The 18,931-nt window shown below is 34.6% G+C and overlaps 1 protein-coding gene across 1 annotated transcript in view; it reads left to right on the top strand.

The window, feature by feature from the left end:
• The window catches only part of DIAPH3 (diaphanous related formin 3), a 245,986-nt gene that overhangs the window by 147,431 nt on the left and 79,624 nt on the right, over positions 1-18,931 (top strand). The window contains exons 24-25 of the mRNA XM_055702362.1: positions 7,786-7,911; positions 16,714-16,877. Coding sequence (XP_055558337.1) covers positions 7,786-7,911; positions 16,714-16,877 — 290 coding nt within the window. The remainder of the gene's footprint in view (positions 1-7,785; positions 7,912-16,713; positions 16,878-18,931) is intronic.

Below are 18,931 nucleotides of genomic sequence, written 5' to 3'. Positions count from 1 at the left end.
GTTTAAAAATAATTTTTTAAAAAAGTATTAAAAGCCATCTTTTTTTCTTGCTTTTTGTTGTCAAGACTGAGAAAACATGTAATGTTTTCAGCAATTAATTTTACAGTCTTATAGAGCACTAAGCAATAGAGGAAGTTATAAATATTTGTCCAATAATACAGTAGTTGAGAAGACTATTTCAAGCTCTAAATTGTGTGAAAGAGATTCTTATACAAGACTGAAAAAACATGTTGTTTTGTGGCTACTGTTTTTTTAATTTATTTGAAGAGAACTTGTTTTTTAGTCTTTAAAATCTTAGGCTAAAAGTATATATCTATTTACCAGAAATGTACCATTTAAGACATAAAAATGTGCTACTCCAGCATTTAGGATGCCACATCAGAGCATTAAATATTTGCAAAGGGAAATTTGTGAGATAATCTTGGTGGTGTGGTTTAAGTATACTTTTAAATAAGTCTACAGTTTTGTGTTTATTGATCTTTTCTGCACCTCTGTCTATACCTGTAATGGATCAAAAACTTTTGCGCTATTGGGACACAGGTTCAATATCAGCACACTGCAAACTTGGCACTTTCCCATCTAAACAATTTTATAATAATTTGATCTTATTAAAAATAAGTAATTAAACACACCTTGTGCTTTTTTGTTTGAGTGCATTTCACTGCACTAAAAATTTAGATTTTCAGAGCTGATGGAACATATGCAATACTATTAGGTAATTCTTGCAAATCTCATTTCTTCTAACATTTGTAGCTTTAAGTTGTGCACAGTACTGTTATCTGGAAAGTATTTTTAAGATAAGATTTGCAATGAACTACTAAAATGTAAGTGAAACATTCTCTTTCTTTAGGGCATAGAAATATATGCATCTCTTACAAGTATAAGTTAACAAATCAAATATTAAACAAGAGTTTGAGTATTTGCACATTTTTGCCAAAATAACACTTTAATTTCTGATATGATATTGAAGTATGTCAGTAGTCCATGAGAAGTTTGCTTTCTGTATCATGCAGTGATTCTACAGTTAAGTATCATGGCCAATCCCTGGTGCAGTCCTTGAGCCCCCAGTTATTTAAAAATGTGGACAGTTTGATCTGTAGACCCATCAGGATTCAGATAAAGCTGTTTGATATTACTAATTTCATATATATTCAACTGGATATAAATATCTGCGTGTTACTGAGAGATTTCTTGTTGTATAGTGTTTTAAGTGATAGTGAGATTAAGACACAAAATAATACTGCTACTCTGTAGGGTAAAACTGTAGATATCTTCTAAAAGACAAAGGAAAAATATCAAATGGATTATGCAGAAATCAGTTGCAAGAACCTTAAAATGGTGGAAAGGGCAATGAAATAGAAAAGCTGAATACATTGTGAGGGTATAAACCCTTGAAGGTGAGAAAGCTTAATTTTAATGAGTAGGGAAGCGCTGCAAGCACATATACATGTATGTCTAGGCTTGAGTATCTTGCTGCCTATATATCTGTCTTGAGGAGTTAGAGATTGGAGTTGTTATCCCAAATCTGGGTTCTTTACGTGGTGTACAAGAGCAGATTCACAGAGTGTCTTGTTTTTTTCATGTCTACAGAGACATGGGTGCTAGGTGGTAAATCCACGAAGCTAGCACACCTTTTAACCCATAGTAAAATATTTTATAGACTTTGAACAATTGTTTATGTTTAATCAAACTTAATTCTCATTGGTTCTTACTAGCCTTGTATCCATTTAAAGGTAGAGCTTTTTTTTTTTTTTTTTTTTCCCCACTGGCCACATTCTGCGGGGAGGGGGCTTTGTTAGTAGGGATCTTTCTTTGCTCCAGGGTGGATCTTTTAGTATGCTAATTAGGATAGTTCACACACAGTTTTCAAATAATTTCCTGTTTAGTCTGGTTAACCATTTGGTCCTCCTTGAGTTTATCTTGTTACCTCTTAGCTTGACATATTTGTGGTTTCTATTCCTTCTCCCATAGACCATGTTTTGTTAACTATAAGGATTAACATCCTCTGTTTTTGAAATTATTTCTTGTTTTTCACTATAGATATTTACATATTTATTTTTTCTAGGGTTTTTTATTTTTTTTAAAAATAAATTATTCTTGTATCACAGTGAGGGATTGTTTAGAAGACTGATAAATCTGGCTGGTTTTAACTTTTATTTTAAATTTTACTAGACTGAAGCTTGTTAATGTTTCATGCTAATGGTTCATTCTTAATCATTATTAATCACTATCACTGTGTATTCAAAGCAGTTAGTTACTAAAAATAACTTAATTATTCCCCATCCCTGGAAGTGTGGAAAGCCAGGCTAGCTGTGGCTTTGAGCAACCTGAACTAGTGGAAGGTGTCCCTGTCCATGGCAGGAGGATTGGAACTAGATGATCTTTAAGGTCCTTTCCAACCCAAACCATTCTGTGATTGTATGAACAGTCATATCCTAAATTAGTTGTTAAGATACAATATGCTGCAGTCCAGTACTTTATTGTCTGCGTCCCCTAGGGTTGAGGTGATGAGGCTCAAGAGCTCTTCAGTGAGGGAAGCCACAAGTGATGTGAGGGTCTTCTTTCTCTTCCCTCCTCCAAACTTATTTTCTTCTTTTATAAGATGGTTCTGTCTCTTGGCAGCTCTCTGTCCACCACTGCAATGTATCACTGTGTACATGCAGCACTGAGGGATATGACTTCTTTTTGCTGGGGCAGGTGCCATAACCTCTTGCTTGGCCATTCTTTCCCCTTGCCTTAGCAGCTGCTTTCTTCCAATAGCAATCCAGTGATGAATAATTGACCATCAGTGAATTGTTCGTTAGGGGGTTTCTGTTTTCAACTTTTTCCCATATTTTCAAGTTCTGAGCTTAGACGATATAGTGTAAAAAGAGATATGTGCTCTCAGGATGCATTTCACCTAGGAGGTTCTCAAAAGAAGTTTATAACAAGTCTAGCAGGCCAGGGCTCTTGTGTAGTAGTGTGGGGCACTGTTAGTATAAGGTCCTAGGCCTATTCCTACTGATGGCGGTAGTATTACTAGCAAACTGGGTATAAAAACACTTATACATTTACCAATTACATGACATTAGTGTGCTCATATTTGAATTCAAAGTAGGAGAAAATTAATTAAATCCTTCTTAGAGAGCTGCTTCTTTCATGTGTGCAACTAGAGCCTGCTTTGACTAGAGGAGGGGAAGTCTGGGAGCTCAAGAGGCAACGGCATTGTCAGAGTTTTGGGGAAAAAGGATTTCAGCAAGAGTATTATATATGCTTGTTACACACACACACACACACAAATAAGGGGAAAAAAAGGCAAAAATGCCGAAAATGGCTGTAGAAGACAAGAAAAAATGTCATCTTGGGAGAAATAAAGCATAAAGATTGTATTTTCAGTCATCTGTGACACTATGTATATGCAACTAGATCTTATTCCACTGTTAATGGATATTTCGGGCTTTGCTGGTGTTTACAGAAACCTCCTAATACTTTGCCTCTGGAATATTTCTTTGTTAGTGCTCTAAAACCACCTGACAATACAGGGATTTTTTTGGTTGCTTTTGGGGTTGGTGTTTTTTAGGCTGTATTTAGTCATTTAACATCAATTTTAAATGCTTCATTAATAATATGTTGGCAATTAGAGATTTATTTTGTAAAGTTTGTCTATCAGTTCAGTATTAAATTCAAATGGCAAAAGAAATAGTATATTTTCAGATATTATTACTATCTGAATAATATTATATTGTCATATAATATTATTGATGAAATTGATGAAAATATTGATGATATTGATGAAAAAACAATATTATATTGTTTTTTGCATCAGCAGCTTGTCATTGTTACACTCTTCCCTAAGAATACAGGGGAAGGAACAGCCCAAGGGAAGTGAAATATTTGTAGTCAAGACAAAGTTTCTCTTGATATGGAGATTGCGACCATCCAAGAAAATTGTCATACAGGGTGGGCAGCATGCAGGATTGCTGAAATATCAGCTGAAATGTCTGTTGCAAAAAGCAGCAGGAAGAGGTCTACAGCAATATAAATGAGAGAGCATACAAGTAGTAGTGCTTTGCTTTGGAGAATTATTTCCAGTATTTAATATAAAACCGGTATAGGCTCAAAACTAGATTAAATATTGCTTTAATTTTAAGAAAGGATAATAATCTGGGGATGGGATAGAGGGGAGAAAAATATCTCTGTAGAAATTTGTTGGGGGGAAAAAAACAATTATCAGAGTACTGTATTCACATATTGTAAATACCGGTTTCCATTTCTGCATTCTGAGACAACCGAGATATGGAACTAAAAGTTTAGTAAGTACATTTTTTACAAAGTTTTTCTGTGGCTATAGTAATGCTGTGTGATTACGGAATACTTAAGAAACTGAGCAGAAAAGAATGGTTTGGGCTATTACACATCTCTTCATCTGACCTTACTGATAAAAAAATTTATAGAGGAAAGAATAATCAAACATGGCAATGACTGTAGCATAAAATGAAAACAAATTTATTGTTAGTAATCTGCTAGCTTTAATTATATTTTTTTTCGATCCATGGAACTTATTTTGACTTCAGGAAAACATTTGATATTATGTAAAATGGGAGAATATTCATTAGAATAAACAGTGGAGTAAAGTATCATCTGGAAGGAATATGGCAAAAAAATAAAGTTGTGGTATCTCACCAATGAGTGATGTGACAAAGGATTAGACAACTTTGCCAGCTGAGAGGGGGATTGGGTTGTCATCACTGAATGATCCTGAGGAAGCAGAGTAAAAGAAAATAAAATCGATAGTATGAAGTACAAGATCATGCATCTTGGTACTGTGATGAGAGCTATGGTCAAGAAAAAAGGATATTTTATCATAAGATAATCAGATAAGGTATTTTCAGTAGAACTGTGGAAAGACTAATGCAAACATTAAATGGGCTGGTGAATCATCACCTGAAATAGTATGCAGAAAGGTTTTAAAACAGAAGCAGGTGAAGAGGCTTCTGGAGTAATGGTGCTATTAGAAAACCTGAATCAAGAGAGGAAATTTTAAGAACAGAGTTGTTTTAACCATGAAAGGCAGAAGGTGGAGAAATCTAATTATTACCAATAAAAATATCAGGAGCCTTTTCGAAAAGGAGCGTGAGAGTTCAGAGGGTATAAGTGAGAGACTGTTCCGGCACACATGTGTTGTATTCAACAAACAACTTGGGTTTTGTGGGCTCACTGACATTTAAAACCCCAGTCTGACTTCATTTTCAGACTGTCCTATGAGTTGCCTGCTTCAATTTGGCTTGAGTTTATACCTGAATTCTCTCAGGATTAGGGGTCAAAGTTAGGAATATATATATTTTTTTTTTTAATCTTCTGCCATTCTTCTATGTCCCTTCAGATTTTATAACATGTTTCCAGATGGGCATGAGGGAAGGTTGGCAGGCGCTTCATGTGATATTTTTGTTGAAGATCTGCTAATATTTACAGATATTATTTTTTTCATATGTTTTCACAAAATTGAACATTGCAAAGACAATAGTACCAAATAATACCATCATGTTGTGAGCTAGCCTCTGCTTGAGACTGTCACCAGAAATATAGTCTTAAAGGAAAATATATTGAGTAGTTGTGCACTGCTGAAATCAAAGGAATGCAGAATTTTTATATTCAGGAACCACTTCAGATCATGACAGAGGGGAAAAAACCCCACCCTTCAGAACAAGATAGAGATGTAAAGGTTCTTGATCAAATATGTAACTGTTCAATGTCAAAGAACTGAAGTAATAGAAATAAAAAATTGGCTTTTCTGGAAGCAAGAATTCAAAAATCTCTTGTATACAACCTGTTGATCAGCTCTAGGCATTGAGTTGGCTTGGGGGTTTTTGGTGGGTTTTTTTTTTGTTTGGTTTGTTTGTTTACATTGGGGTAAAAAAATGTAGCTGTTAGCTGCTACCCACAAATGATGTAGAGGATTTTTTGGTGGGTTTGGGTTTTCTGGTTTATTTTGTTTTTAAACCTGTGTACTTGCCGAGTCTCATAATTGTGACTTTTTTTAAGTATGTCCCTTTAATTTTATGCTGTGAACTCATTTTATGCAGACTAACTACACTGTGAAGAGTCCTATTGATAGTTCTATTAACTACAAGGTACTATATTCTGTGTTTCTTAGCAGCTTTCTAAGTAAATCAGTGTCTTAAACTTGTGTGTGCTTACCGTCAAAGGCTTCTTATCACAGCAGAAGTATGACTTGATTAAAATCACGTTTGTTTCTGGATCCTGTGAAGACTGAAACACATCTGTAGTCAACATTGTCAACTTCTAATTTTAGCTCTGCTTCCTAAACAAGTCAGTTTCTTAACTACTGAAGCCAGCTGACCTACCTGGTGATGGTTTGGGTTTACCCGTTGCTGAGTGAAAATCTGCCAAATCTAACATCAAACTGGAAAATGGTATTTTTGAGTAAACAGAGGGTTTTAAAAATTGTAATTATAAACCAAGTGATGAGTTATAATGTGAACATAAATTTATATTGTCTTTTCAGAAAAGTTTACTGTCTCCAAGTTGTGTGGTGGTTGGGTTTTTTTGGGTTATATTAACATTTTAACAGGTTGCCATTGATAATTTTATAGTTGCATTAACCTTTCTGCTATGAATGGGATTGTAGTTGCTATGCAACATTTTACTCTGACAGACTTTTATGAGAGAAAGATGTGTTCAGTGTGTGTATCTTTTACATTTTCCGTCACGTAACTACTCAGTGGATAAATCATGGATCCACTCCAGCTCCTAGTGACATCATAGGGCCACCAACTTTCTCCAGGGATTTTTTTAGATTAAGTTTAAGGTAGCTTTACCTTTATAGGTACAGTATATTATGAATTAAATAAATAATGAAAAAGAAGAAAAAACCCAAGTCATTATACTAAAATTCAGAGTATGTTCATATCTATAGATATTGTTCCCACGGAACATACTTAAATGTTATGTTTACTTCATAAACAATCAGGAAATAAGTTTTTACTGATTGCAATAATATAAATCTAAGACAGAATACATGCTAACAGGAGTTATTCTCAGGTGACTCTTACAGTCTTGTTATTTTAGTTGGTTATTTACAGATCAAGTGTTCAACTTCCATGCATTGCTTCAAATGGATGAAAATTATATTTCTCCTTTTCAGATAAGGAAAATTTGCACTTTTTCTACATTTTTCTATCAATCCCTTATGTTTCGTCTATACTCTTCTTTCTCCTAAGTCCCTGTTTTGCTCTGCTGCACCCTCTGAAATGCTTGCACTTCCCTCTAGCTTGGCAAACACTTCCGCTCTGATAAATTCTGTGGTGTGTTTTACCAGACATCGTCTTTCAAACTAGGCAATTGAGTCTTAGGTTTCATGTGTATGTGTTTAATAGCCGCATTTTCTCTACGTTTTCAGGGTCTTATTTTCCTCATGATCTTCCGTACAAATTTTCATATTTTCTGTTTTAACAGGATTAGATTGAAGAAAGCTTTGTTCTTGGAGTAGCTTCAAAACTTGTCCTTTGGTTAATCAGAAAGGAGAGACAGGCATATGTGTATCTCAGGTTATTTCAAACAGACTGTTAATTACAGTGCAAGATCTTAGGCACAGAATACAGTGTTCAAACAGCACACATCTAATCAGAGTAAGGCAACTGCATAAGTGAGGGGAATTGAACATTATTAGAGTGACCCCCTCATCTTGTATTGTAGTTTGTTCAGTGTGCTTTTATTTCAGAATTAAACGTGTAAAATGTATTTTACAAACAAAGGTGTTAACGGAATGAATGTTCTGTATTTTAGTCTCGGCAGAAAACCTGGAGAAGAGCCTGAAGCATATGGAGAGGCAACTCCACCAGCTTGAGAAGGATTTGCAGACTTTTCCAGTTCCTGAAGATAAGCACGATAAGTTTGTAGCAAAAATGTCAATATCCTTTGGAGTATTCTTAAAAAAAAAAAAACAAAACCAGAAGTAATTTAACTGCATTACCTTAAACATTGCATTTCTTTGCATAACTTCTGTCTATGTAGCATTTATTTTTGAAAAAAATTAACTTCCCCCCCCCCCAAAAAAAAAACAAAACCCCAAACAAAACCAACCACAAACAACAACCCAACAAACAAAAACTAAATACATGTACAGTCCAATTAAAGGATTCATCTGTAGTGGAAAGGATGAGGGGGGAAAATGGTTGATGTCAGGTTTTACACTATGTAGAACGCTAAGTTTCTTTACTTAGAGAAACTTAGAATGGGAACGTTAAGCACTTTAGTGCTAAATGATATTTTTTTTTGTAATGTGTACCATAGAAAAAGATGTCTGTCACCCTGTGTTTGTTTTCTAGTGTATGTATTACCACTGTTAATGTTTTTGTACATGCAACCACAGAACTAAAAACCTTCTTTTAATTCAGAGATTATGTTCATAGTATGTGAAAACTAATTTCTGGTCTTATTTTTGCCAGAATTCCTTTTCTCACTATTTATTCCAAATCCTACAGACAACTTCACTGCCTGTCTCTCTCATAAGAAAGCCTTGTCACACGAGGGTACTCAATTAAAGCAGAAAAACACATTCTTTCGCTTAAACCTCCCTACCAGATGATAGTTGTATATACTTGGCGCCGAGACTAATCTAGAAGCAGAAATATCAGCAGAGACAGGTTGAAATTTCCTCTGTAGTCATGGTTAGATTATCACCTAGTTGGTACAAAGGCAGGGGGACTCAGGAGACAATCTTCATGATTAACTTCATGCTATTAAAGAGATGGCAAGTCGACCCTGAGGTCAAGTGGATATACCTGGTTCTTGCTGCATTAGGGCCAGTTCCATCTTCAGTAGACAGCTGCAACCAGAGTGTTTACAACTTAGCTTTAGGCCTTTTTTGGATAATGTGGGTTAGCTGTAACCTTTCAGTGTTGCTACAAAATTTTTGTGAGGTCAGGTATTTTGTTGGTGAGGTTGTTCTGTTTGTTGTTGCCGACTTTTTTCTCCAGCTCAATGTGGTTTTGAGAGATATGTTGCAGCCCACCAGCATGGTGTCTCTATAGCACAAAACATAAGTTTTGTCTCCAAATAAGACAATGGCATAACAGGAGAACTAGGAGAGGGGTCCTGAAGACAAGAGATAAAGTATTGCTAGGAAGTTAAGAGGAAAATATATCCATAATAACTTTCTCAGAAATATTGTTAGGAAATATTGTAAGTCTGTGCTTGGTTTAAAAAAAAAATGATGTGTAGTCTAGGAAGTTAGGACTGGGAAGCACTTATTAAGAAATCTAACCTATGAAAAAGGGCAGACTCTTCTTAATCTAATCTGTTAGAATAGAATAGACTTTCAGTCAGAAGGGACTTACAATGATCACCTAATCCAAAATAGTCATTATGATGGCACTTAAAATGCCTATAACCTTTTGTATTTTTAAGCTAAGGACTAGAGTTTGGAGTAACAGATAATTTAGTTTACAGCTTTCTTTGGAGATATGGTTATAAAACTTCGATATATTTAAAGTAGTTATGAAAGAAATTAGCAAAATTCAGTTGAGAATGAGTGAAGAATACCCTGAAAAAATTAGTCTCACTTAAGAAGGAAAGCACAGGAAAAGTAAGTTGAGGAATAAATATGTACTTCTTAGCTCATATCAAACATCTAAAATAAAAAAAAAAATGTTTATGTAGGATGCCTCATTTCTCTTTGTGTTACTGACATATTGGGCATTTCTGAAACTTGATGGCAGGAAGTGAATGGAATACTGGGATATAAGGTTATAAATTGTATTTAAGACAGAATAAGTCACAGTTGTAGAGAAATAGTGTGAAAAATTAAAATACAATAAAAGTGAGGTAGGGTAAATAGGTGGACCTTGTCAAGTCTCATATATGAAAAGCATTAGAGCAGTTTACTGGTTGCTTAAAAAGGATAATAATCATCTTAGGAAATGCAAAGGAGGATCTACATGTTGTCTTTTTCAAGCATCTCAAAAGCTGTAATCCTGCCAGAGAAAATGTAGATTGTCAGTGTATGTCAGGAAGATAAGCCATAGCCATAAAGCTAACTTTGTTTTTTGCTTTAGTTTCCTCTAAAGGAGAAATTTGTTTGCCCGCATTGTGCAGCATTTTGAATGGAAGGATGATCTCAAATGAAGGAGTCAGTAGAAGTTTTTTTTAAAGGAAAATATGAAATAAATATCAATAAATCCCGAGGAGTAAGCAGTGGTCACAAAAGACTTGAAAATATTTTAAAATTAACTCAAATATAAACCTATTGGACTACAGATTCTTATACTAAGTTAGCCCAAGACACCAGAGGAACTAAAACTGAAAGGAAGCATCTGAGTGTTCTGAAAGGTCTGCAAGGAGCATCCGCAAGTCAAACTTCTCTGCCAGGAAAACTGATGAAGGCTAAATAAACACAGGACCAACATGTATATGTATGAGAGAAAATGTGGTGGGGAGAGTCAGCATGGGTTTTTTAAAGAGGATTCACTTCTTGCAAATCTATTACAGTGTGCAGATAAAGGTAGGACAGTAAAGCATAACTGAATTTCCATGCACCTTTCAACAAGGTGTTTTACAAAGACTTCCAAGGAAAGAAACTTCTTGGGTCAAAAGTGGAATTATTATTCTTTCTGGATTAATATAAAAAAAAAAACCAAACCCACAACCCGAACCAAAAACCTCATGTTGGAAGGGAGATACTGGCAGGTGCTGACAAAGGAGTAAGTGAACCTCAATGATTATAGAGTAATAGATCTGGAGAAAAAAACTTTATATTAGAACAATTGAGAATAATTTCAGTTAAAAGCAAGCAGAAAACATAAGTAAGTTGCTATAAAAATCAGCAATACTTGTATCTTGAGTGCTTCCATCACCCCATCTCAAAAAGTGTGCTGTATACCTACTGATGTGGCAGAGAACAGTAACAATGATCAGCAGTAGGCAATAGTTTCTGCATAAGGGATATTTTGATAGATTAGGTCTCTGAAGGTGGAAAATCAAAAAACTTAGGAAAATACACTAAAAATACATGTAATTTTGTATGCCATATAGGAAGCAAGTTAGGAACATAGTCACTGTGTCTTATAAATAACCAGGGTTCATCCTGTGTAACTGTCCAGCAGGTTAAAATATACTGACAGAAATGTTTTCTTCACAACAGACAAACTGCAGCATTTACTTTTAGGATGTTGTAGAGGCTGAAAATTAAATTAATTTCATATAAGGCTTAGATAATTAGCTAAAGATGGTACACCTGGAGCTATTAAACACAGTAGTCCAGAGGTACCTCAGAAAAATCACTAAGGTGCAGACTGTTAGAAACTGAATACTACTACATTAGTTGAATTATTGTGCTATACTTGCCAATTTCCTTCTTTTTTTCCCTAATCATTGGGTATTGACTGCTGTCAGAAACAGGCTAGATAAATATTTGGTCTAATCAGAATAAATCAGTACAGTTAAATCCAACCATACTACATATTTCATTCTATTAGACTATTCAAATACAATATTTTGAACAGTAAATATTATGAACAGGAATAGTTTGCCCTCACTTACTACCTGTCCCAGCAGACAGGCGGTAGTTTCAATACAGTAAAGTTACATATGGCTTCTAGTAATGTCTACAAAAACACTAATTAAAGAAGCCCACTTTTAGAAAAAACAGGAACTTCAATAAATTACAAAGCAAAAAAGGTTTGATGTAAAGGTTAGATAATCCTGCACAGCGTGAAGAATCCTGGACCTGTCTTTACTTTTATTCCTATGACAAGGAAAGCTGAATGATGCTGATGTCTTGAAAAGCATTCACCTCATAAAAAGAAACCAGCAGGAAATCTGAAAAAGGAAGGATGGTGCTTTGTTGGAAATAATTTTTCATCCTGAGTACAATTAGGCTCCATGGACAAGCAGGCTATTACATCCTGTCGCTAAATATCACAACCCAAAGGCCCCTAATGAACTGATTAGCATTCTTGTTTCTTTAGGAAGTCAGATATATGCACAGTTGGTGCACTCTTTTATTGACAAAGTCTATAATTATGAATATTTCTCCTATATATTAGATTGTGCTAGTGTGTCAGTCATCTTATGTATGCTAGATGAAAAGAAATTATAGTTATTATTGCAGTTCTGCTTCCTTTAATTAGGAAAGTTGAAGAATGTTGAATTTATATTGATCTAGAATATTAAATCCATTCAGTGAAATGTTCAATAAAAAGCACAGTGAACAAAATACACTTGTACATTCAAAACAAAAATCTAGTGGGTTTATGGAGAGTATTTAAATTGCATATTAAAAGCTTAATTAAGTAATTTAGTCAGTGTACTCTTTATCAGTCCAGCTCACATCTTATGGTTTTCTAAGTAGCAGCTGAGAAACTCTTGACAAGTTTCAGCCTACCACTGAATGTAGTGTTGATGGTGAGTTTTACAAAAGCTTATGGAGCCAATATTTGAGAGACAATGAGTTGTTGACCATCTCTTGGCTCGGGACAGAGTCCTTACTTTTTGATTAGTTCTTTATTCCTCTTTGTTTTTAAGTTGATTCGTTGACATTACAAAAAGAAAAGGAAGGGCCAGCACTTACCCAAGTCAGAGCCTGATTCAAGTGAGGTAGAAGAAACCCATTTCAATTGTAAGGAAGATATTACATGCTGCCTCCTAAACTGTCAGTTACTTAAGTGGCCTCATAGTTTGAGCTTCCTTCTGTGCAACATAAATAAGCTGAAGTCTGCAAGTCCTTGTATCCTACGGACTTCGGAAGATTACAGGACCTAGCTCGTTAAGTGAAAAAAGTTTGTATGTTGCTCTTTGGGAGTGCGTCAAGGTGTTGGCTGTGTGGATAGGTAATGAGATAGGGCTTTGGCACAGTGTAAATTTAATTTAAGTTTCTAATTCCTTTATACAGGTCTTTAGTAACTGATCTGAACTTCAGGCATACAGTTCCAGCTAGCATTGGTTTTGCTGGAATGAGCAAAACACTGGATGAACAATAGACGTACATGTCAGGGTTTTTTAGCATTATAATATAGAGATGTGCAGGAGTGGGTGAATCAAGGAAAAGGTATTATTTGACAAATAATCTTCAGAAGGTACTAATTTAAAAATCTAAAAGTTTCTGTGTGTTTCATGAACTATTATATTCAGATATGGAATTTTACTGTGAACCTTGCTCTATGTATATAAAAGTATGTCTCTGACATGTATTTTTCAGACAATTGCAACTATTTTCCCCAAGAACTTGATGTGAGAAATCCTTAAGAGAGCCGTGCAACATTCACACCTCCTGACTAGCAAATCATTATTTGAAATGCTGGTTTGAAGTGACCTCAAAGTCTTTTTGTACTAGTCTTCAAAAAATTTCCCGAAATTTTACGGAGACTGTGCTAGCTAGTGTAGTGGCAGTCTCAGTTCAGTTTCGAAGATTCTGCTAAAATACTTGCTGCATCTATGCCCAGTGTTAATCTTTTGTTCTTATACAAAGGAATATTCCTTTTTCAGTTGTCTACACTTAATACACAGATTAGTTTGTTAAAAAATCAGAAGCAGTGAATATGAGATCTTTTAAGGAAATGTTTGGTACAGGTTAACATCGTTCATGATCTGTTCTAGGGTAACAGCTGCTTTCACTTGGCTTGATACTCTGCACTATATTAGTATTTTATATACCACAATATATTAAAATCGGTATAAACTTCAGACAAGCAACCCGCTATGAGAAGAGCTGCCAAGAATATGCAAAACCAAACACAGAGCAGTTAGAAATTTTGCCACAGATACATTCGTCTCAGCCCTGCATTGCTTTCTTGTTCCATTAATGAGCAGAATGATGATCTGTAGTCCTGTGGGTCCAAACAGGCAGTCCATGAAGTGAAGCTGCCTCAGAAAAAGTTAACAAATACCTAACTTCATGATTTCCTTTTCTTTCCACCTGTGTTGCAGCTCTGCTGTACTTCTGTCTTCATTCATCCAAAGCCAATGAATTGTGTAGCTGATAATGCATATATATCAACCTGTTCATAGTAATTACAGTTGGGATTGCTGTACTCCATAGTATTCCCTGTTGTCTCCACTTTAGCTGGTGCTGGCTAACAAAAGCCATGTTTAAGTAAAAAAGGAATTGGACTTATTAAAAATACCTAAATTGAAGCACAGTCTCAGCAGAATGCCAAGAGCTTAGGGTATCCCATAATGCACCAGATGGAAAATAAAAATCTCAGGATTCATCGTGCCTGGCATTCAAATACTGGATACTAAAACATTATTCGGAGTGCTGTATTTGGGGTTTAAAATTGTGCATGATTATTTTCAAGGGGAGTCAGTTTTAACAGCGTAAACTAAGCAATTTGTATGGACTCTTAAGATAGCTGTAACTTTAACTGTGTCTTGCAGAATACCACAGAATTTTTGTCTCTCTCGCCTCCCTACCTCGCAAGTTTCCTTTTCAAGATATACTGTGGCATATCATTCATTTACAGGATTAAGTATACATCTTATTGATAATTTTAACTTTTTTTTAAAAGTTTTTTTCTTCCTAGAAAACTGATAAAAGTTACTGAATGTATGGCATTTATGTGACAACAAAACAAATTTATCTAATTTTCCTTCACCTTTCCACTCTGTGGAAATAAACAGCCTCATAACTGCAAAAAGCAGTGTTGTTTTCCCTAAGTTTTGTTACTGATTTAAGAATCACAAATAATAAGTATCCTAAATTGTAGGATCGAAAATAAACAGGATATAGAAATGCTTGCTTGTAGTTTCACTCAGCATTAATTTTACTGTTTTCCTTTATTACAGTTGTTAGTTGTTTCAGTTTGTTTGGGTTATTTTTGAATGGCTGACATTTCTTTTGATGGTTCCAACTTTTGTTTTTTCATGTCTTGTTTCTTAGAATCTTTAAGTATTTAATATTTGGTCAACTGTTACATACTGAGCTCTCATCAACTTTCCTTGGTGTCCCACCAATAACTTATTAACATCCTTAATAATTTTAAAGGAACTCAATTCTGAGGAGTAGTTTCCTCTGATTGTTGTGCCTCTTGGGAGCTAAGTGAAGGAGAGAGATTCAAATAGATATGGAAGAAAAAGTGGGCCAGCAACATCAATTCCCTTTGAGCTGTTGCTAGCCAGTCAGCACAGGCAGTCTGAAGCTGCTTCATCATGTGAAGTCATGGGAAGAAACTCATACTGGACAAGGAGCCTTGTCAGAGAAGGTCTGAAATCAAGTGGCTGGGGGGTGATAGAAGATGTATCATTTAAAATCATCAAAATCTAGGGATTTGTTAGTGCTTTTCTACAAGACTGTCATAGTGGAGACTGTTGTGCCCTTACAGACCAAGTAAATAGCCATCATAGTGACTAATTTGAATGTTGTGAAAGTACATTATTTCTCCTTTCCTGTATGTGTCTGAGAACATTATTGTTTGACTTTCTGGCATGGATTCTAAAACACAAAAAGAAAACAATTAACTGCTTACTTGGCATTTTAAAAGCAACCTTAACAAACCCAGAAGGTAATGGTGAAATTCAAATGGCATTCAGCCTCTAAACAAAACTAAAAGAAGAGTGCATCATAAAAAACCTGGAGTGAAAGCTGTCAGTCAGCAGTAAATTGTTATTGTGTATTTGAAATATTTGAAACAGCATGGTGGACAAAAATTCTATTTGTCAAGTTTTTAATGCACTTGTTTAAAAATTCTGTGCTTCATAAAATAAAGTGACCATGGAGTGTGTATCTGTCATATAAAGTATACAGATACAGTAAATCCTCTTTTGCAGCAGTTGGGGTGGGCAATTGGGAGTAAAGGCAAAATTGCTGTTTCTTGTCTTTTGTAGTCTTTCCTGCGGCAGGAGAATAACGAAACATAAATATTTGTTTAGCTACCATTCCATTAAAGTAAGCATTTTATGAAGTTGTCCTACATAAGAAAGTGACCACACACAGTATTGCTTCTTTGAGCTTCTTTGACAAACTATTATCAGAAGTCTTGAATAAACATGGGGGGGGGTATTTGATTTATGTTATGCAGTATTATGGTGCTGTTTATAAATTGTCTCTCTCTTGTTCTAGTTCTATTGTTTTCACCTCTAATTTACTTAACTTCTATTGACATTGCAGATAGCCTTAGAAAAAGCATAAATACCAGGTGCAGCCACCAGTAACAGAAATGAATGCATTGCTATTGCTACAACAGCATTTTGAACAAAAGCTGTTAAGATGAAGTTTTTAATATTTAATAGTTTTTACTTTTAATACTCGTGTTTATCAGTGTTTCTATTTGTACTCTAATTTCATAGGAGCCATACTATTTCTTGATATTTTAAAGTATTCAAGCTAGTTATTGGTATCTGTACCTAAATTCCATGTAAATTGTAATTTATATACCTAAAACTTTAGCCTCAATAAGGAGACAGTGATACTAAATAAACTATAAAGGTGCTTGAAGTTAGATTAGTCCCATCCATTTCATTTCATACGAAATTATATGGTAATGGAATAATCTTTAAAATTAAAGTGGTTGAGAAAATTTGATGAAAGCACTCTGATTTATTCATAAATCTGATATACACAGTAAATACTAGGAAGCATATATGACATGGAAGGAATTCTTTTGATACTTCATTTGATGCAGATGAAAAGTGTGTATGAAATACAGATCAATGTGTAGTAAAAACTGTGGGTTTAACTGGATTCACTGAGTATTCTTGCAGCCTTAACAGCAGTGTACAGCTTTCTAGTTCATGCCAAAGAAGATTTTCAGAAACTTTCACGGATGCATGAGAACATGGAAAAACTCTATCAGAATGTCATGGGATATTATGCCATTGATCTGAAGAAAGTTTCGGTGGAGGAGTTTTTAACTGACTTAAACAACTTTAGGACAATGTTCATGGTACAATCTGTTTATTTTATGCCTAATGTTTGTTAGGAATTATTTTTGTAATCTTTCAGTTATTGAACAAACTAAAAATAATTTTATTCCTCCTAAAATGGTATCTGATACTCGCATCAGAAATGTTACTTTACACATCCTAAATTCTTAGGATATCGTAAGGGTAATGGACTTTTTAATTATTATTTGTGGATTATTTCTTTCTGAAAGAATTGGAAATTCCTAATAACAATGAATGTGATTTAAAACTGAACCTTTTAAATGCATGTATAATCTGAAGGGGGAAAACCTAAAACTCTACCTTTTTTAAATATAGCTGCATTTTCTGTTTAAAGGATGCTTGTTACTTACATACGTAATACATATTCTTACTATTATTCTGTGTTTATAAGGCATGCTCATTCCATGCAAAATCCAGACTCAATATTTTATTTTGTTTAATTTGTCATTTATCTGCACCACTTGATCAGTGTCGAGGTTTGTGTCTGCTATGGAAACTCAAAGCTCCTTTTCCTGGCTTAAAAAAATTGCATATTTTCCTTAAACTTGGTCAGTTTCAAAGGACCTTTACTTTTGTGACTATAGATTGTCTATGATTTTAGGTTTTATGCATTTTAAATGATTACTTTCTCCTTTTCCCTTTAAAAAGGATGTTCTTTGGAGGGAGGGACTAAGAAATATTATTTTATTATTATTTTAAGTATTTGAATTATATTTGAGAAACAGACATTAGGTTGATCCAGGTTATTGTTGTGTAGCTCCTTTAGTATAGGGCTCAGAACATAGTTGTAACCATAATTCAGACTCACTGTTAGTTAGCAGAGCTTTGCCTTAGAGTCATCTATGATACAGGTGTGGAGGTTAGCCCTGTCCTTGTATCACAGGGCAGCATCTGCATTATGTATACAAATGTTTGCACATACTAGCTCATCATAAAAGCTTGAACTATTTTGGAAAGCTAGTTTTATTTTTCTTTAAGTTATTTTTAGAGTCCATTTTCATTATGCTTACAAGTTTCAGTAATGAGTTTTTTTTGTTGTCTTGTTTGATTTTACCAAAATGTGATTTAAGAATCTTTAACAAAAGAATTTTCTGAAAGGGAAGGTAGAGATGTCTCACCAGGGTGTTTCTTTATATATTTGGAGTTGATTATATATGACTATAAACAGTCTTCTTGGCAAATTTCAAGATAATCAGATGTTCTCCAAAATATTGCAGGTTCTTTTACCATTGTCAGTGTAGTTCTTCTGGAAAAAGAATGATTAACTTCATGATATACTTCATAATACATACTAAAGACTTGTGCATCCCTCAGTTTAAAATAACTGAAGAACTTCAGGAAAGCTGATGGCTATATAAGTTCAAAATACTTTTACAGAGCTCTTATTTAGGATTAGTAGGGGGTTCTGTCTTGGTGACTTGTAACTAGGCAGAGAGAGGTGTTTGATTTTGTGTGGAGGTTGTCGTGGGTTTTGGTTGCTTTTTTAAGCTTTCTTAGCAAAAATAGTTTTTTCTTTTGGATTCTCAACACTAGGCTAGTAAGCAACTCTTTTTCAATGAAGAAATGGAAGAATAAAAAGGCAGATCCCTAACTGCGTATGAATTTATTTGTTTGGCTAATTTGGAAAGGTGACTCACGTCACGTCTGGCTACCTATGATTGCATAGCTTAATGTACTGGCTATGCTCCTGCAGGAATGTTATCTGAGCATCAGTTTTGTGGCAAAATCTGAAGCAGTGATCCAACTCATGCCTATTGATCTGTAGAATGATTCAGTTTGTAATTTTACTATCTACTCCTTATTGCAGCCTCATTACAAAACACTTATTTAAGTTGCTTGAATGTTTCCCAGTCTTGTTTGGTTTTGCTTGGTTGGCTGGGTTTTTTTAATGATTTCAGACATGTCTGAGGGTGTAAAAGGGCAAAATACTTCTTTTGTAAATATTGAGGAAGGGTTTGAAATTCCTATGTCCATCTATTTTGAGGAAAGGACTTAAAATAGAACTCATATTTAGCAAACATACTGGAACATGTAAAGATTACTAAGCCTCTGC

This window comes from Falco cherrug, chromosome 2 (assembly GCF_023634085.1).
Source record: "Falco cherrug isolate bFalChe1 chromosome 2, bFalChe1.pri, whole genome shotgun sequence".
NCBI classification, from domain to species: Eukaryota; Metazoa; Chordata; class Aves; order Falconiformes; family Falconidae; genus Falco; species Falco cherrug.
The sequence above is the reverse complement of the archived record's forward strand: the minus strand, read 5'-3'. Positions and strand labels throughout refer to the sequence as shown.